We start from the raw sequence: 21,589 nt of genomic DNA, 5'->3' as shown, positions 1-21,589 counted from the left end.
ATTATCGATATACACAAAAAGAGATGGCATTATCCTAGTTTTCAAAACTATTAGTTTCTTCCTTGGGGGGAGGAGAGAGGGACAGAGAGGGCAAGGTTAGAAAAGAAAGGTAGGTCACTCACATCCCAGGATGAGATGGACCCACCAGCAGTGAGGAGGAGGGTAGACAAACGGCATGTAATCTCAATGATTTGGCAAAAGTTTTGTTTAGATGTCTTCAGTTTCCTTTTCTGAAATTTATTTTTAATAAAAGGGAAACAAACATAAACACTGAAACAAATTAAATTCTCTTCTCTGGTAACAAGAATGAAAGCACTGCATACTGCAACATTTAGAATGAAATTACTGCTCGCTGAATTTGACAAAGTCTCGAGAATAGCAGCAGAAAGCATTCGGAACAAAAACAAATAATCATACAGTGATGCATTAGATTTGCTCTGTCAGTTACAACCTGTTCCACCAAGGGAATAAGTATTAAGAGACACAGCAACTAAAAATATTAAAAAACCATTTAAAAAGCTACAGTAGTTCCATTCACAACACAACCAGAAAACTTCTGAAACTTTGTGCAGATCTGGTTCATTGATTCATTCATTCATGCATCATATTCTGTAGACACTATGTAACTGTCACAAACTATTTGTGCATTTTCAAGCAGGGTAGCTGCTGGACGAAAAAAGCTGTTGCTTTCTCAGTTATATTGAAAAGCTGCTGTTTCTCTCCTATTCACAGCTCCCTTCTACATGACAACATTCATATTTTGATGAAACAATAGCCATTTGTATGGCTTACAAGCAGAGTTCTGCTAACAATGAAGACAGCTCCTTGTCATACAACTAACAATAATCTGCAGTTCTTGAATATAGACATTGTTACAATGAACACTGGTCCTTGTCATACAACTAACATAAATCTGCAGTTCTTGAATCTACACAATCAGAATAACTTTATTATTACTATTGTTTTAGTGTCCCACGCCCATATCTGGAACTAATATTTTTAGTATTAGCAACAAGTAAGCGGTAAAGAGGTACTAGAAGTGAGAGTAGTAATTCCGAGACTTTTGAAGACTCTTCTCCAATATTTTATCTATTTTGCACCATATTCAGACAGCCCATTTTTGCTGAAAGAATACTTTATTAACTTCACTTGCATTGCTTAGCAAGATAACTCTACAAAACATGGAGTGAAAGTAAACAAAATAAGACTGCACCTCAGTCTTCAAGTATATGCGATGAAAAACACTTAAAACATAATGAACTGATGTTCTTGATTAGTTTTTCTTAAAATACAATATTCTGGCATCTCCTTAGGGGCCAGCTACTCTACAAAGTACAGATGAGCAAAGAACATTGTGGGGTAACCTTTACCAGAAGGTACAGGTTACACGGTGGATAAACTTGATCTTGATATCAAATATCTTTTGTCCTGGAACATATATTTCTTTTGAGTGTGGCATAAAATCCCAAGTACTTTACTATTCAATCTATGTCAATACAGTAGAAGTATTCAAATCTTGAATGCATTCTTATTGTGTAGTTTCTTATCGGATCTATGATGTAGTGACATTAATGAAAATGTTGCATCAAGAACTGTTATTTTGCAAAAGTTGCATCAAGAACTGTTATTTTGCAGACACAGCACAATGTACTTTCATTTAAAGCAACAAAGCTGCTTGCTGCATCACCTCTATCTGTCTACCTATGAGAGGACTACTAGCACTGTCTGTGTTCCTTCAGCTATAGCAAGTTTTGTCTAAAACATTTTTGTGCATCACCAAAAGTTAACACGTAATCTCAGTGGACTATCTTACATACCTCACACTTATAAATAAATCTTCAATGGCATTAAACAATTTTTCATAAAATTAAAGCTCGTTGATAGCAAGACATCCAAACTCCATCTTTCAACAGTATGTCAAGTTTTGTGCCCAGTCCACCAACAATTCAATTTAATATAAAGTAACATTGATCCTACTAACTCCCGTATTTTAGTATCCCAATTTATTTGTCTTCCTGCAACTTCTTGTTATTCCCAAAATGGTTCATAAATTGTCTCTTGGGCAACTTAATTTCTGTGTGATTTCTGCATTTGAGGCCAACATCTCACTGCTAAAGAGATCATACTTGATGTGATCACGACAGTAGCCAATCAATATCACAACTGGTTTACAGAAAAAATGTTTCTCTTTCAAGTTTAGAAAATAGTGTGTTATGCAATTCTAAACAACATTCATATTTTGATGAAATAATAGCCATTTGTATGGCTTACAAGTAGAGTTCTGCTAACAATGAAGATGGCTCCTTGTCATACAACTAACAATAATCTGCAGATTTTAGAGTGAAGAATAATAGTAGCTACATGTCTATAAGTCCTTATTTTCTGATAAGTGGAATAACTTATTGAGTGGAAAATGTCATTTGAATTGTTCACACAACTCATGAGAATGGAGCCAAGTGACATCTTTTACAACTGCAGATCATTCAACAGGCTATTTTCAAGGTACAAAAAAATGAGAGAGTGGTATGCCAGGAAAAGTAAAACGTCGGTATGCCAGGCATATGTCAAAAGACAACACACACACACACACACACACACACACACACACACACACACATATACACACACAGTAAACACTAACACCACTGCATAACCAAAGATGGCCATTGTCGGAAGTTATCAACAGTCAACATTAATTACTAATGGGTGAGATAGAATTAATTTTTGCCCTCTATTGTTTGATCAGGAACAGAGCAGAATTTCATGCAGAATTTAAGCAAAAACTTCCATCTCTATTTATGTCACTTGCTAATAATCTCAACTGTTTCCTTCATAAAACTATCCCAATACCTGAAAGTGCATAGCCAGTGCCAAGGCAATGTTCTGCAGTACTAGATGTGCTCAGCAGTTGTAAGCATGTGTGATGCTCATGCCCAATACACCAGGCCACTACAGTTGTGATGGTCTGACCAATATATTACATACCACACCTGCAAGGGATGTGATAAGCACCTACATTGTGCAAACCAAGATTGTCCTTTACAGATCTTAAAACAAGCCCTTATCTTAGATGGTGGCTGAAAAATACATTTCACATAATTTTACCACAGAATATGACCAATCCTGTTGGAAATACTCCTGCCTAAGACCAGAGATTTTGGTGCCACCTTTTTATATCCATCACTCATCTAATTCACAGTTGGTCGATAGTGCAACACACATCTGATCTGTCTTTCACTGTAACTGTTCTGACGGACTGTGACTCTGAGATGAGCTAACTCAGCTGATAAACTTTCAGGATCTGAGAAGGCATGGGCCCCTGTGCGCCAAGGTACAAAGTGCCCCTTCATGTTGGATGGTGAGAACTAACATGCTGAAGATACAAATCACTGAGTGGTGGCTTCCTATAAAGGGCATGTCCCATTGTACCATCAACCTTCCTCCCCACAGCACATTAAGGAACAGAAGGCAGCCATCCTTTTCCAACTAGACCATGAAGCAAATATGCTGGGAGACTGAATTTAGATGTTCTAAAAAGCTGTTTAAATTCCCACTTTTGTGAGGCAACACAACAAAAGTATTGTCTATTTAACTGAGGGAATGTGACTCTGAGATGAGCTAACTCAGCTGATAAACTTTCAGGATCTGAGAAGGCATGGGCCCCTGTGCGCCAAGGTACAAAGTGCCCCTTCATGTTGGATGGTGAGAACTAACATGCTGAAGATACAAATCACTGAGTGGTGGCTTCCTATAAAGGGCATGTCCCATTGTACCATCAACCTTCCTCCCCACAGCACATTAAGGAACAGAAGGCAGCCATCCTTTTCCAACTAGACCATGAAGCAAATATGCTGGGAGACTGAATTTAGATGTTCTAAAAAGCTGTTTAATTTCCCACTTTTGTGAGGCAACACAACAAAAGTATTGTCTATTTAACTGAGGGAAAAAGAAAAGTCATACAGGGTTCAATACCACCAACTCCAGGGCAATTTCCTTACCATATTTTCCATAAACCAAATGGAAACCATAGGTGACAAAGGGCTCCCCATCACAACTCCATCTGTCTCTTCATAGAACTGTTCACTGAATAAAAAGTAATTGGAAGCCAACACATGTTGAAATATGTTCTTTAATTCAATGCAAAACATAACCTCAGTTAACCACAATGAATCAGAGGAAGGAATGTGAGTGAAGAGAGGGACCACATCAAAACTTTCAAAAATATCAGAGCCATTCAAACATAATACCCTCTAATCATCATAATAAATCCAATAAGTTCTTAATTTGAGGCCCCCACTGACCAAATTGTGGCCTCAACAGTGTGGAAAGATAGTAAGTTTTTCTAGATATGTAGACAATACTTTTATTGTTTGGCTTCATCGAAGGGATAATTTAAATGGCTATTTGGAACACCCAAATTCAATCCATCTACATATTCACTTCACAACAGAAGTGGAAAAGGATGGTTGCCTTCCCTACCTTGATGTGTTGGTCAAGAGGAAAGCTGATGGAATATTGGACATGTCATTTACAGGAAGCCAACTCACACTGATTGTTATCTCCAGAATGACAGTTCTCACTACCAAGATCAGCATGTAGGGCTACTACATACCTTGGTTCATAGGATCCATATCATCACAGACCCTGAAAGTTTGTCAGCTCAGTTAACCTACCTCAAAGCACCTTTCACCAGAGTAGTTAGGCTGAAAGACAGATCAGATAAACATTGTGTTACTGACCAACTGTGAATCTGGAGAGTGAATAATGGGGTGGCACCAAAGCCTATGGCATTTTTTCCTTACACATGTAGCATTTCCAACAGGACTGGTCATATTCTGTGAAAACATGATGCAAACAGTGTTTTTCGAACATAAACTAAAATGAGGGCTCTTTTAGGATCTATAAAGGATGGTTCTGGTACGTATATGGTGAGTGTCGACCATATCCCTAGCAGTTGTGGCGTGTCATACATTGGTCACACCGTCAGGACTATAGAGGGCTCGTGTGTTGAGCATAAGTGTCACATAATTTTACAACAGTCGAGCATATCTGCTACTGGAGAACATTGCCTTTAAAATGGTCATCCTATGGAATATAACAACACAGAGATTCTGGAATGCAGTTCAAGTTATTGGGATAGTGTTATTAAGCAAGCAGTTGAGCTTTAATTAGCAAGTGTCCTTATAAGCAAGGATGGAGGATTTTATTTAAATTCTGTGTGGAATCTCACTCTCTCCCTGGTCAAACAACAGAGGGACAGAGTAAATGCTACTTCACCCATTGGTAATTAATAATTACTATAAGCTAGTCATCTTTGCTTGTGTGGGAGTGCTAGTGTTTGCAATGTGTGTATGCTTATTATTGTTCGGCAAACATCCCACATTCTTGCAAAGTGCTCTCATTGCACAAGTGCCTTGAAAACAACAGGGCATGGGCCTGTTTGAATATTGACAGCTGCCAAGACATCTCCCAAATGCATTGCCCTAAGGTGTTTCAACATTTTATACAATGTGAGAATCTTAAGTTTCATACAGTTTTGACTAATTTGGAACTGGAAATCTTTGTCAGTATGTTGGCCTAAGATGTTAGCACATCTAAATATTATGCACATTTTTCACACTTTCATATGCTTTTGTTTACGGGAGATTCTTCCGCAATAAAGCACCAAATACCAAATAACGTAGAGTTTTAAGAAAACTGATTGCACGAAGTTAATAATAAAACAGATATAAAGCTACTTAAGAATACGAGATGTGTAAATTCACTTCCCGGTTCATTTATTCTTTAATGACTAGTAATAAGAATTAGTCTGAGACAAAAAGTGACACACAGAACACGATATGGAACTGATTTACTTTCAAGGTTTGCCACCTTCTCCAGAATGCACATTTATGATATCCTGTTGTTGTAGTGGTCTTCAGTCCAAAAACTAGTTTGATGCAGCTCTCCATGTTACTCTATCCCGAGCAACTCTCTTCAACTCTGAATAACTACAGCAACCTACATCCTTCTGAATCTGCTTACTGTATTCACCCCTTGGTCAACCTCTAAAATTTTAATCCCCCCTCCCCTGCACTTCCCTCCAATACTAAATTGTTGATCCCTTGATATCTGAGAATGTATTCTATCAACCGTTTCCTTCTTTTAGTCAAGTTGTGCCACAAATTTATTGTCTCCTCTTCATTAGTTACATGACCCCCCCGCCCCCCTCTAATCTTTAGCATTCTTCAGTAGCACCACATTCTCTTCTTGTCTAAAGTGTTTATTGTCCACATTCCACTTACATATATAGCTATACTCCAGACAAATGCCTTCAGAAAAGACTTTCTAAAACTTAAATCTATATTCAATGTTAACAAATTTCTCTTCTTCAGAAACACTTTTCTTTCCACTGTCAATCTACCTTTTATACCGTCTCCACTACAGCAAGCTTCAATTATTTTGCTGGCCAAATAGCAAAATTTATCTACTACTTTAAGTGTTTCGTTTCCTAATCTAATTCCCTCAGTATCACCTGATTTATTCTGACTACATTCCATAATCTTTATCTTGGTTTCATTGGAGTTCATCTTATATCCTTCTTTCAAGACACTGTCCATTCTGTTTGCAACTGCTCTTCCAAGTCGTTTGTTGTCTCTGACAAAATTGCAATGTCATCGGCAAACCTCAAGATTTTTATTTCTCCCCCCTGAACTTTAATTTCTACTCCAAATTTTTCTCTGATTTCCTTTACTACTTGTTCAATGTACAGACTGAATAACATCAGGGATAGGCAACAACCCTGTCTCTGTCCCTTCTCAACCAATGCCTCCCTTTCATGCCCCTTGGCTTTTATAACTGCTGTCAGGTTTCTACACAAGGTGTAAATAGCCTTTCACGCCCTGTATTTTATCCCTGCAACCTTCAGAATTTCAAAGAGAGTATTCCAGTCAGCATTGTTGAAAGCTTTCTCTAAATTCACAAATGCTAGAAATGTAGCTTTGCCTTTCTTACCCTATCTCCTATGGTAAGTTGTAGGGTCAGTATTGCCCCATATGTTCCTACATTTCTCCAAAATCCAAACTGATCTTCCCTGAGGTTGGCTTCTACCAGTTTTTCCATTCTTCTGTAAAGAATTCGTGTTAGTTTTTTGCAACCATGACTTATTAAACTGACAGTTCAGTAATTTTCACATCTGTCAGCGACTGCTTTCTTTGGAATTGGGATTATTACATTCTTCTTGAAGTCTACAGGTATTTTGCCTGCTTCAAACATCTTGCAAACCAGATGAAAGAGTTTTGCCATGGCTCACTCTCCCAAGGCTATCAGTAGTTACAACGGAATTTCATCTACTCCAGAGGCCTTGTTTCGGCTTAGGTCTTCAATACTCTGACAAATTCTTCTCCCAGTATCAAATCTTCATCTATGTTCTCTTCCACTTCTATAATATTGCCTTCAAGTTCATCTCCCTTGTATAGACCCTCTGTATACTCCTTCTACCATTCAGATTTCCCTTCTTTGCTTACGACTGGTTTTCCATCTGAGCTCTTGACATTCATACAGTTACTTCTCTTTTCTCCAAAAGTATCTTTAATTTTCCTGTAGACTATAGCTATTTTCCCTAGTGGAACATGCTTCTAAATCCTTATATTTATCCTCTAGATGTTCTGCTTTGACATTTTGCACTCCCCCCCACCAATGAACCATGGACCCTGCCATTGGTGGGGAGGCTTGCGTGCCTCAGTGATACAGATGGCCATACCACAGGTGCAACCACAACGGAGGAGTATCTGTTGAGAGGCCAGACAAATGTGTGGTTTCTGAAGAGGTGCAACAGCCTTTTCAGTAGTTGCAGGGGCAACAGTCTGGATGATTGACTGATCTGGCCTTGTAACACTATCCAAAACGGCCTTCCTGTGCTGGTAGTGCTAATGGCTGAAAGCAAGGGGAAACTACAGCCGTAATTTTTCCCGAGGTCACGCAGCTTCACTGTATGGTTAAATGATGATGGCGTCCTCTTGCGTAAAATATTCCGGAGGTAAAATAGTACCCCATTCGGATCTCCGGGCGGGGACTACTCAAGAGGACGTCGATATCAGGAGAAAGAAAACTGGTGTTCTACGGATCGGAGCTTGGAATGTCACACCCCTTAATTGGGCAGGTAGGTTAGAAAATTTAAAAAGGGAAATGGATAGGTTAAAGTTAGATATAGTGGGAATTAGTGAAGTTCGGTGGCAGGAGGAACAAGACTTTTGGTCAGGTGAATACAGGGTTATAAATACAAAATCAAATAGGGGTAATGCAGGAGTAGGTTTAATAATGAATAAAAAAAAATAGGAGTGCAGGTAAGCTACTACAAACAGCATAGTGAACGCATTATTGTGGCCAAGATAGACACGAAGCCCATGCCTACTGCAGTAGTACCAAGTTTATACGCCAACTAGCTCTGCAGATGATGAAGAAATTGATGAAATGTATGATGAGATAAAAGAAATTATTCAGGTAGTGGAGGGAGACGAAAATTTAATAGTAATGGGTGACTGGAATTCAAGTGTAGGAAAATGGAGAGAAGGAAACATAGTAGGTGAATATGGATTGGGGGTAAGAAATGAAAGAGGAAGCTGTCTGGTAGAACTCTGCACAGAGCTTAACTTAATCATAGCTAACACTTGGTTTAAGAACCATAAAAGAAGGCTGTATACATGGAAGAATCCTGGAAATACTAGAAGGTATCAGATAGATTATATAATGGTAAGACAGAGATTTAGGAACCAGGTTTTAAATTGTAAGACATTTCCAGGGGCAGATGTGGACTCTGACCACAATCTATTGGTTATGAACTGTAGATTAAAACTGAAGAAACTGACAATTGACAGGAACGGGGGAAAGAGATACAGAAGAAGAAGAAGAATGGGTAGCTCTGAGGGATGAAGTAGTGAAGGCAGTAGAGGATCAAGTAGGTAAAAAGACGAGAGCTAGTAGAAACCCTTGGGTAACAGAAGAAATATTGAATTTAATTGATAAAAGAAGGAACTATAAAAACGCAGGCAAAAAGGAATACAAACGTCTCAATAATGAGATCGATAGGAAGTGCAAAATGGCTAAGCAGGGATGGCTAGAGGACAAATGTAAGAATGTAGCGGCTTATCTCACTAGGGGTAAGATAGATACTTCCTACAGGAAAATTAAAGAGACCTTTGGAGAAAAGAGAGCCACTCGTATGAATATCAAGAGCTCAGATGGAAACCCAGTTCTAAGCAAAGAAGGGAAAGCAGAAAGGTGGAAGGAGTATATAGAGGGTCTATACAAGGGTGATGTACTTAAGGACAATATCATGGAAATGGAAGAGGATGTTGATGAAGATGAAATGGGAGATACAATACTGCGTGAAGAGTTTGACAGAGCACTGAAAGACCTGAGTCGAAACAAAGCCCCGGGAGTAGACAACATTTCATTAGAACTACTGACGGCCTTGAGAGAGCCAGTCCTGACAAAACTCTACCGTCTGGTGAGCAAGATGTATGAGACAGGCGAAATACCCTCAGACTTCAAGAAGAATATAATAATTTACCAATCCCAAAGAAAGCAGGTGTTGACAGATGTGAAAATTACCGAACTATCAGTTTAATAAGTCACAGCTGCAAAATACTAATGCGAATTCTTTACAGACAAATGGAAAAACTGGTAGAAGCTGACCTCAGGGAAGATCAGTTTGGATTCCGTAGAAATGTTGGAACACATGAGGCAATACTGACCTTACGACTTATCTTAGAAGAAAGATTAAGGAAAGGCAAACCTACGTTTGTAGCATTTGTAGACTTCGAGAAAGCTTTTGACAATGTTGACTGCTATACTCTCTTTCAAATTCTAAAGGTGGGAGGGGTCAAATACAGGGAGCGAAAGGCTATTTACAATTTGTACAGAAACCAGATGGCAGTTATAAGCGTCGAGGGGCATGAAAGGGAAGCAGTGGTTGGGAAGGGAGTGAGACAGGCTTGTAGCCTCTCCCCAATGTTATTCAATCTGTATATTGAGCAAGCAGCAAAGGAAACAAAAGAAAAATTTTGAGTAGGTATTACAATCCATAGAGAAGAAATACAAACTTTGAGGTCCGCCGATGACATTGTAATTCTGTCAGAGACAGCAAAGAACTTGGAAGAGCAGTTGAATGGAATGGATGTTGTCTTGAAAGGAGGATATAAGATGAACATCAACAAAAGCAAAACGAGAATAATGGAATGTAGTCGAATTAAGTCGGGTGATGCTGAGGGAATTAGATTAGGAAATGAGACACTTAAAGTAGTAAAGGAGTTTTGCTATTTGGGGAGAAAAATAACTGATGATGGTCGAAGTAGAGAGAATATAAAATGTAGACTGGCAATGGGAAGGAAAACGTTTCTGAAGAAGAGGAATTTGTTAACATCAGGTATAGATTTAAGTGTCAGGAAGTCATTTCTGAAAGTATTTGTATGGAAGTGAGACATGGACGATAACTAGTTTGGACAAGAAGAGAATAGAAGCTTTTGAAATGAGGTGCTACAGAAGAATGCTGAAGATTAGATGGGTAGATCACATAACTAATGAGGACGTATTGAACAGAATTGGAGAGAAGAGGAGTTTGTGGCACAAGTTGACAAGAAGAAGGGACCGGTTGGTAGGACATGTTCTGAGGCATCAAGGGATCACAAATTTAGCATTGGAGGGCAGCGTGGAGGGTGAAAATCGTAGAAGGAGACCAAGAGATGAATACACTAAGCAGATTCAGAAGGATCTAGGTTGCAGTAAGTACTGGGAGATGAAGACGCTTGCACAGGATAGAGTGTCATCGAGAGCTGCATCAAACCAGTTTCAGGACTGAAGACCACAACAAGTTCCTGTCAATATAATTTTGTAGACGTTTGTATTTCCTTCCACTTGCTTCATTTCCTGCACTTTTATATTTTCTCCTTTCATTAATTAAATTCAATATCTTCACTGTTATCCAAGGATTTCTACTAGGTCTCATCCTTTTACCTATTTGACCCTCTGCTGCCTTCATTTTTCATATCTTAAAGCTGCTCATTTGTCTTCTACTGTATTCCTTTCTCCTGTTCTAGTCAACCATTGCCCAATGCTTCCGCTGATACTCTCAACAACATCTGGTTCTTTCAACTTATCCAGGTCCCATCTCCTTAATGTCCTACCTTTTTGCAATTTCTTCAGTTTTAATTTACAGTTCAAAACCATTAAATTGTGGTCATGGTCCACATCTGCACCTGTAAATGTCTTGCAGTTTAAAATCTGGTTCCAAAATCTCTGTCTTACCATTATATAATCAATCTGAAATCTTCCAGTGTTTACGAGTCTTAATCCAATGATTGAATTATGCTCTGTGCAAAATTCTACAAGGCAGCTTCCTCTTTCATTCCTTTCCCCCAGTTCACATTCAGCTACTATTTTTCCTTCTCTTCCTTTTCCTACTATTGAATTAATTTCTTCTCTCTCATTGTACATTTCTTCAATATCTTCATCATCTGCAGACTTAGTTGGCATACAAATTTGTACTACTGCAGTACGTGTGGGCTACACGTCTATCTTGGCTATGATAATGTGTTCACTATGCTGTTTATAGTAGCTCACCCACATTCCTATTTTCTTATTCATCACTAGACCCACTACCGTATTACCCCTATGTGACTTTTTATTTATAACCCTGTATTCACCTGACCAGAAGTCCTGTTACTCCTGCCACTGAACTTCGCTAATTCCCACTACATCAAATGTCAGCCTATACCTTCCATTTTTAAATTTTCTAACCTACCTGCCTAATTAAGGGGTCTAAAATTTCATTTCATGCTCTGATCTACAGAATGCCAGTTTTGTTTTCTCTTGATAATAACATACTCCTGAGTAGTCCCTGTGCAAAGAACCATTTTACCTCTGAAATACTTTTCCCAAGAGGACACCATCATCATTTAACCATACAGCAGAGCTGCACGCCCTCAGGAAAAATTACGGCTGTAGTTTCCCCTTGCTTTCAGCTACGTTACCTACCCATCTAGCCTTTAGCATTCTTGAGCAAGGATAACTTCGTTGATGATACAATGCCAGATCAGTCAATCATCCAGACTGTTGTCCCTGCAACTACTGAAAAGGCTGCTGTCCCTCTTCAGGAAATACTGTTAGTCCGGTTTCTCAACAGATACCCTCCATTGTCGTTGCACCTACAGTACAACTATCTGTATTGCTGAGGCACGCACACCACCCCACCAGCGGTGAGGTCCATGGTACATGATCCATTATTCCAATGCAAAGGACTTAAGCAAGCAAGCACTCCACATACATTGGATATGAAAGAGGAAATTTTCAGAACTTCAATAATAAAATAAAAGCATTAATTCTTCCACAAGGATTTCTGTTCAAGCTATATGAAATAAAGTCTTCAGTAAAATAACAGCTCTGTGCATAAACCACATATAGATAGTTATTTCCTTTTGACAAGTGCCCACATATTTATATTTATGTGCTTCAAATGTGAAAAGGCAGATAAACAGATTTCTACCACGTAATTGGAAAAGCAGGAGGTTTTTTTTTTTTTTTGTGTCTTTACTGACTTACTTGTTTATAGAACTATAGCACTTCTTGAACAAGTAGAGTAAATGGCATCCTTGATCAACATTACACAGGCAAAGTTATTGTTAATCTTAGCTAATGGTGTGATGTCAATATGCAATTTAAAATAGCTGATATTTAGTTAACTTGTTATACATTCATGATTGTTTCCCTTCATGCTTACAAGCACAGAATGCTATGGCTCAATGAATGACATGCAGGACAAGGAGATTAGTTTTTACGTGCAAATTATATCTTTCTTAACATATAACTTCTAAATCACAATGATTGCAATTGCTAAAATGAAATTTCTTTGCTGCATATCATCGGAAAAGTGTTTGCCAGAGTGGTGTTGGGCAGACTTGAGAAGCCTCCAAAGTGTGTGCACCCTAAGTTTCAAGGTGTGTTTTGAGCACAGTCTCCTACTATTGATACGATCTTCACACTTAGGCAAATTCAGAAAAAAATGGTTAGAGCAGAAGACCCCCTTGTTCATTGCCTTGATTGACCTACATAAAGCATCTGACCAATCAACAGGGAGGTACTGTATACTTCACTAGTGAAGACAGAGTGTCCTCAAAAACTCCTTAAGATGATCAGTGCTTTCCATGGCAATATGGACTGTGCTGTGGTATTTGGTAAAAGCAGATCTGATCTTTTTGTTGTGTAAAGGGAAGTTCATGAGGACTGTAAATTGGCCCCAAACTTGTTTAATATATTGTTCCTGATACTTCTCATAGTTGCTTTCAGTGAAAAAAAAAACCCAGGGCATCTACCTACATATCACAGTTGACTGGAAACTTTACATCAGCTCACTACTTAGATCCAAGAGCTAATGTGAGGACTAACTTGTAAAAAACATTTTATTTTGTGACAATACAGCATCTGTATTGCAAACTCAAGACAACCTTCAAAGCCTTATCGATAAATAATTTGCTACTGCATGTAAGATTTTCTTTATGTCTGTGAGTGTAAAGAAGATTGTGGTAATGGTGCAAGGATACATGGTTTTGTCTGTCATAATAACGGATGGCTCTCTATTTCATATAGGTGACAAATTTTGCTACCTTGTGTCATTAATGTTAGAAGATCTCTCTCTGGATGATGAGATAGATGTGCAAAGCATCCAACACTTTTAGGAAGTTTCGCAGAGTAAGGGACAACAAACACCTTGCAGTGAGCAAAAAAAAAAAAAAACTTGTATACCAAGTATGTGTGCTGAGCACCCTCTTGCATGGAGATAAGATGTGGACATCATATGCTAAACCAGAAAATAAGCTCAACACCTTTCATCTGCAGTGCTTACAAAATATTCTAGGCATAATAATGAGGCACCAGGTGACAAATAAGACAGTCCTAAATACTGAGAAGCTACAGAGTATCACCGCCATTCTTAAGGAACGTCACATGTGGTGGCTAGGACACTTAAATTGTATGTATCACTCCTCTCTTCACTGACACACAGTACTCATTAGTGACGAAGTTCCGTGGACATGCACCGACTGTTTGCAGTGGGAAACATCAGAACTTGTAAGTACCATAAAGTCAAAAGAAGAAATAATTAAAGTGCTACAAAGTGATATCGGAACTCTCAAAAAAGAGATTCAGTCTCTGAAAGAAGAAAACGCAAAGCTAAAAAGTGAATCGGCAAGCTGCGTATGTGGAAACCCATTACAGAACAAAACAAAAAAATGTGAGGACTCCTTTGTGCAAACTCCATTCGTGAGCAAAAAACAAAACCGTGAAAACTTACATGTGCATATTCCGGCAAAAACAGTGGCAGAAAGCGAAACATGTGGAAATTCAAGAAACTCCCGCGTGCAAACTCCGTTATTGGGAAGTAAACAAACCTATGTAAACTCGCATATGCTAATCCCAGTGAAAACATCGTGCGGTAAATCTGTAAGCAAATATAAGTGGAAAACTGTGACGTATAAGAAAAAAGACAAATGTGAAAGAAATCCAGCAAAACAGATCGACAAAAGTGATTTCTTTGTCATCGGCGATTCCATGTTAAAAAATGTAGTGGTTCCGAACTGTAAAGTCGAGGTTCGCCCTGGAATCCGACCACAGCAGATTGTGAAACATTTCAACAACATTAGGAACACGGAAAAATCCAACCAAAACAACAATGATTCCAACACAAATTTTAAAGGCGTGATAATTCACGTAGGGACAAACTCTATTAGAAGCAGCAGACAAGAAGAAATCATAAATGATATTCGTAATGTAATTCGGTCAGCCAAAGGTTTGTTTACAAGCTCCAGAATTGTTATCAACGGAATTCTACAAAGAAGATCGGTGAGTAACGCGTATACAAACAAAATAAACACTGGCATTAGGGAACAGTGCGACGAACTTGGTGTTGTATTTGTTGACCCAAATAAATTTCTCGACGACAAATGTCTGGGTAGGGATGGCCTGCACCTAAACAGACTAGGTGCAATGACTTTCAGTAAAATGCTCCTGGATTTATGTAAAATTATAAAAAATAAGGGAAACTAATACGGTCTGCAGGGGGTGACTATCCAAGAATACAATATGCAAACAAAAAACGTGAGTGTAATCATAATAAGGAAGCAGTTGAACCAAACCAGAACGACATTGAAACGAAAAAAAGTGGGAATGCAAATAGTGCTGGAAAAAATTACTTAATAGTTGTTCACCAAAATATATGTTCCCTAGCAAATAAGACCCAACAGCTAGAAGTGGAGCTGGAGTCTACAGAGTGCTCAGTTGTTTGTCTCACTGAGCATTGGTGCAATGAGGCTGAAATTAATCAATTAGTCTTGCAGTCTTATAATTTAGCGTGTGCATACCGTAGGACTTCTATGAAGTGTGGAGGGTGTTGTATTTATGTAAAACAAAATTATCAGTATAAGACCAGAAGCGATTTATGTGTAATCAGCGAAGAGCAACATTTTGAACTGGCAGCAGTTGAAATCAGGGACCAATACAGGTGTAGGAATTTGATTATCTTATGTATATACAGATCTCCTAGTGGAGACTTCAATATCTTTTTCTCCAAACTTAATCATGTTCTTAACAAGATATCCACTCCAAAGAACCACATTCTCATATGTGGGGACCTAAATGTTGATAAACTGAATCCTGATTCTACATGGGACTCATTACAAAGTCTTGCTCAAAGTTTCAATTTAGTTCCAATGGTTAACAGTGCAACCAGAATAACAAAATACTCAAAGACAGCTGTTGATCAGGTATTAACAGATTTAGGCAAAGATAACTGTGAGGTGGTTGTAGCAGAGCTAGGATTATCTGATCACTCAGCTCAAATCATTAATATAAAAGTGGCTCCAGAAGAAACAAAGAAAATGCATATTTACAGACGAATTTTTTCTAAAAAAAATAGACATGAGTTTGCCAAAGAGATAGCGGGACAAACATGGGACTCAGTATACTCAGAAGTAGGTGCAAATGAAAAATTCAAAAATTTCATGACATTGTTTAAATTAAATTTTGAAGAAACATTTCCTAAAGTATTATGTCCATTATCAACAGCAGAAAAAAGCAAGTGGGTCACAAAAGGAATCAAAAAATCATCTGAAACACTAAAGTACCTGAGCTCCATTAAACACAGCCAAACTAATCCTGCTTTCTCACTCTTTTATAAAAGATATAGGAAAACATGTAGGAAAATATTGCTTGCAGCAAAGAGAGCTCATAACTCCAAAATAGTGCACTCTGCTGAAAACAAAAATAAGTCAGTATGGAAGATAGTGAAGCAGGAAACTGGTACCAGGAAAATGAATCTGTCAAACTTGAAAATCAAAGAGGAAGGGACTCTAATAAAAGACCCAATATATTTGGCAAACTATATAAATGATTATTTTAGTAGCATAGGAATAAAATTACAGGAAAATTTTCTAACAGCCCCTCAGGTCAAAAAGCCAAATAATGGTGTATCACACTCAATGGTGTTATTCCCTACAACACAGGAAGAAGTCTATAAAGCAGTCAGCAAACTGAGAAACAAAAACTCAGCTGGTCTGGATGAAGTCCCCATTTTTATAATTAAGGACTGTATCAAGAGCCTACTTCCACCTTTAGTTGATATTATAAATCAATCTTTCAATCAGGGCTACTTTCCAGACTATTTAAAATATGCGAAATTACTACCTCTCTTCAAAAAAGGTGATGCAGGAATAATTGAAAATTATAGGCCAATTTCTCTACTATCATGCTTTGCAAAAATATTAGAAACTATTATGAAAGAGAGGCTAATGAATTATTTAAATAAATACAACTTACTGTCTGTTGACCAGTTTGGATTTCGATCAGGGAAAAGCACAGAATCAGCAACAGCACACCTCACAAAACACATTCTAGAAGCATTAGATAAAGGGAACTACACAACAGGTATATTTCTTGATCTAACTAAAGCGTTTGATACAGTAGACCACAACATATTGTTAAATAAGTTAGATGAACTTGGAATAAGGGGACTTGTGAACAAATGGTTCCAGTCATATCTAAAAAATAGAAGACAGATAACTGAAATCTCACATCTTTCAAGTTGCTCAAACTATATTGTAAAGTATACTTCAGACCCAAATTATGTAAATATAGGTGTCCCACAGGGTAGTGTCCTTGGCCCAGTACTATTCCTCATTTACATAAACGACTTCCCACAGAGCATCAAGCATGGACAAACAATATTGTTTGCAGATGACTCAAATGTTCTAATCAGTGACAAATCACCAGATGCACTAAAAGAAAAAGCCAAACAAACACTAAACAGTGTACGTGAGTGGGCATCCAATAATAAACTAACACTAAATCTTAAAAAAAACAAATGCTGTTAACTTCTATGTCTGCAAAAAACCACACTATAACAACTTTAAGTTAAACAATGAAACTATAGAATGTGTAGACTACACAAAATTTCTTGGTATGCATGTTGACAGTCAGTTAAAGTGGGGAGAACATATTAAAATACTTAGTAACAGAATCGCTACAGCATGCTATGCTCTGAGAATTCTGACTGCAGTTTGTGATACTACATGTGTCAGATCTGTATATTTTTCTTATATCCACTCTGTTATTACCTATGGAATAATATTTTGGGGAGTCAACAGTAAAAATATTCAAACAGTTTTCAAATTACAGAAAAGAGCAATTCGTATAATAACCAAGAGTGGCAGTAGGGCTCACTGCCTTGAACATTTCCAAAAGCTGGAAATCCTAACTGTCCCTTGTGAATACATTTTTCAAAGTGTTATGTATGTAAAAAAAAAATATTGACTGCTATATGAAAAATTCTTTAGTACACAGCTATGAAACTAGAAACCAATACAATCTGCATCTAGAGAGGAAAAATAAAGTTAAAACTCAGCAGAGCTTGTTGTACAATGCTGTTAAATTATATAATAAACTACCCCAAAAAATAAAAGATATTGACACAATCGGACAGTTCAAAACAAAACTAAAATTTTTTATATTAAATAAAAGTTACTACGCAGTAATGGACTATCTGAATTAAACCATGTAGTGTAATTAAAGTAGCCTGCATTGTAATACATGAGGAAATCAAAAATTGTACAGTACTATAAGAAAATTACAAATTACACAAGGATATAAAACTAATTTAAGATACCTCAAAAATGTGTGTAAATACAAATTTTATGTGTATAATTGTAGGTATATTGTATTGTATATGATTTTGCTGACGAAATCCACACAATGTAAATTGTTACATGGATTAATAAAGAAATCAATCAATCAATCAGTGAGATAGTAGCAGTTGCCAAGATGCCATCACGAAACCTACATTGCACTTTAAAAGACTGCACAAATCACGATATAGTGTGTTTAATGCAAACTGTAGCAAATGGGAGAAGGTAGTTGATGGTGCAGGTGGAGGAGTTCAAGGACATTAGCAAGTTTCTTGATGGAGCCCAGCTCAAAAACTTAACCGTGAAATGAGCATGTAGACATGTGCTTACAATGACCCCTTCAAGGGTGACATACCTTTGTCCAACCTGTGGGTGCCAAGTGGACTTTTGCAACGCAATCCTGAGTGACCAAAGAAAGTGCCTGTGTGATGCTACATGAATCTTCCATTACAAAGTGGAGGCCAATAAATTTCTTTTAAAAGAAAAGTGAAACTGTAGAGTATACTTACATTTTTCTTTTCCTCTCTTTATCTTGCTCTTGACCCAAATAATAATCTTCCCCTTCACTTTCAGATTCCTTTGCATCAGGAACAGTTTTTTTGTGAGATTGTTCAGTTTTAGAATATTCAGTTTTTAACTTTTTCCGTATATTTGCTGTTTCATTCCTGAGAAAAAAATTCATTATTCAGACATAAACCTAACAAAAATAGTGTAGGCAGTATTTGATTCAATAAAACAGACAAAATGCACACACACACACACACACACACACACACACACAGAGAGAGAGAGAGAGAGAGAGAGAATGAAGTAGTCCATAATTTTAATAAAAATGTAAACAATAATCACAGATTTAACTAATAAGGCTGAATTATATCTTCTCAATAAGGTACTGAAAGTTTAGAGTCAAGAAGTTTCAGTCTTTTGAGCCACATTTTATTTCACTAGACCACAACATTTAAAATGGTATAATAATAATAATAATAATAATAATAAACTGTACTTGCTTTTCTTCATCTGAGTTCCAAGCTCTTTTCGAAACATCTTCATCACCACTCAAAGCTGATTCTTCACTTGCTGAAGCATTACTATTATCTTCATCATTTTCACTTCTCACTTCATTCTTATTCTTTTTTGTTTTCTGATTCATATCTACTGCAGGCACTGCACTTAATTTTGGATCATTGAGAACATCATGTGTTGACTTGCTACGTCCAGCATACATTTTATTGGCTACCTCATTTTCCTCTTCATCTTCCTCTGCTTCTTCACCAAAAGATAGAAGTTTGAAATTCCTGTCAATAACACATATATCTAAGTATGACAGTGATTTTTAATTTATTTGATAAATAATTTCCTGCTCAAGTGATGGTGGTATTGAGAAAGAATGCTGAAACAATCCTGTACATGAACAGATCTTTAATGTGACAGAAGAAAAGTGTCATAAAAAAGGTACTTTATGATTGAGCTTCTATTATCAGTAAACATATTTATCTAATAACATTCATAAAAAACTTTATAGTAAAGCGTAGTTTATATCTTTAACTCAAGTAATTGCAGATTTTTTATGTGTATCTTTTTTCAAAAGCAAAATACCCATCACTTTTTTGGTGTATTATTTATTCTACTATCACAACTCAGGTGAGTATTGGTCACTTTAAATGTGGAGAATGAGGTATATTTGTGAAAATAGAAATTGCTTTGAATCTCATCTTAAACTACAATATGATCAAAAGCAAATAAAATGGTAAACTGATAATGTCACTTCATTTGTATCTTGTGCTCAAAGCCATTAAAAAAACTTGAGAACTTCTGATAACCGATTTTCAGCATAGAATTTGTACATTATCCCAAGTGCAGATGTCTGTGAAGTTGCAGATATTTGTGTAGTTATAATCTGCAGGTGAAAGCCCGTGTAGATGCAAATATCTATTGGAGGGTTTGTGAGGCATGTTTTTAAGGTTACCCTGGAACATTAGCAATCTGTGATGTATGAGTTATCAATTTCCTGCTATCCTTAGTTAATACTTTGCAGTGTTAGGGCTGTGGTGTGGTTTCATAGGGCCATAACACTGCATCAGGTTTCCAACTGAATGCCTCATTAATGGGCACTTTGTTGCCAGACACACACGAATGCTGAGCCAGTGGAAAAAGTTAGCAATAACAGATCACAGTGGAAGTTATTTACTAGAGCACTGCATCCACCTGGTGAACCAGCATGGGCAGAGTTCATTCCCCACCACTCGCTTTGTAGTATGTGTGGAAGCATGAGACCGGTAGTTTCCTCACTCGCCCAAACAGGGGCATGCAGTCACTGAGCACGCGTGGGCTGGACACACTCCTAAAGAAACATGGGCTCTACACAGCTCTACCACAATGCAGTGGTACTAATGTGTCCAGCAAGCAGTGGAATGCATTAAGAATTAAAAATTTTTTATCTGTAAATTTTCTAATGTGCATGGTATATACTGAGATTCACCAAATATACCACAGTGACTCTGTATGATTATTTATAACGAAAATTAAAGGGATAATCAAACACTGAATGTTCTTGAGGGTCTCCAAGTTAGCTGTGAAAATGTAAATTTGCATGAATGATTAGCTGATGAAATAAGGTTTGCATTCAGACTGCAGCTGCAATTGCGCTGACAATGAGATATGTTAACGAAAAAAAAAAAAAAAAAAAAAAAAAAAAAAAAAAAAAAAATTGGTTGATGAATGTGACAACTGATTATAATTGTCAATTTTGTCTATAATTAACAGAAAAACTTCATTTCAGCTATACTGATGGCTCTCACCAGTAAATTGAGCAAATGAACTACTATGACCTATTACAGTTGATAAAGTTAACTGTAGTGACTGGAAAGATGGAGGAAGCACAAGGCATAGTGGCAAGTAAAGATGAGCATTATTCAAATTTATTTCTACCTCGACAATTATGCAAGTAATTAGATCATTGAAACAAGTTTACTGTAAATAAACTATTCCTGGAGAAAGGGATTATTATTCTCAGTGAATTCAAATAACTATTTGTTGTTCATTGTTAGGGGCAGGAAAATTTTCAAAAAATGATAATGAAAAAATAGCACAAAATTAACACTTTTTAGCAAAATAATGTGAAATTGGTGACTTTTACTACATTTGTAAAAATTTGTAATTTTTCAATTTATGCAAATGTTATAAAAATAAACATGGCAACTTACTAACAGTTGTAGCAGATAATTACTGAATGTTAAAACTGCATTTTGGCTTCTACCCTCCTCGAGATTGGGGATTTTGTGTAGGATCTTAAAATAACATAAAAGACACCACCAAATCTGGCAAAAAATACCACTGAATCTGGCAAAAAACACCACGAGATTTGGTTAAAAAACCACCAAATT

General features: G+C 37.1%; 1 protein-coding gene across 1 annotated transcript in view; it reads right to left on the bottom strand.

The window, feature by feature from the left end:
* LOC126262363 (spliceosome-associated protein CWC27 homolog) overlaps nucleotides 1–21,589 on the bottom strand; it is a 115,236-nt gene that overhangs the window by 6,080 nt on the left and 87,567 nt on the right. The window contains exons 5-6 of the mRNA XM_049958948.1: nucleotides 19,214–19,501; nucleotides 18,716–18,871 (exon numbers count right to left, since the gene is read on the bottom strand). Of these exons, the coding sequence (XP_049814905.1) occupies nucleotides 18,716–18,871; nucleotides 19,214–19,501 (444 nt within the window). The remainder of the gene's footprint in view (nucleotides 1–18,715; nucleotides 18,872–19,213; nucleotides 19,502–21,589) is intronic.

This window comes from Schistocerca nitens, chromosome 6 (assembly GCF_023898315.1).
Source record: "Schistocerca nitens isolate TAMUIC-IGC-003100 chromosome 6, iqSchNite1.1, whole genome shotgun sequence".
Taxonomy (NCBI): domain Eukaryota; kingdom Metazoa; phylum Arthropoda; class Insecta; order Orthoptera; family Acrididae; genus Schistocerca; species Schistocerca nitens.
The sequence above is the reverse complement of the archived record's forward strand: the minus strand, read 5'-3'. Positions and strand labels throughout refer to the sequence as shown.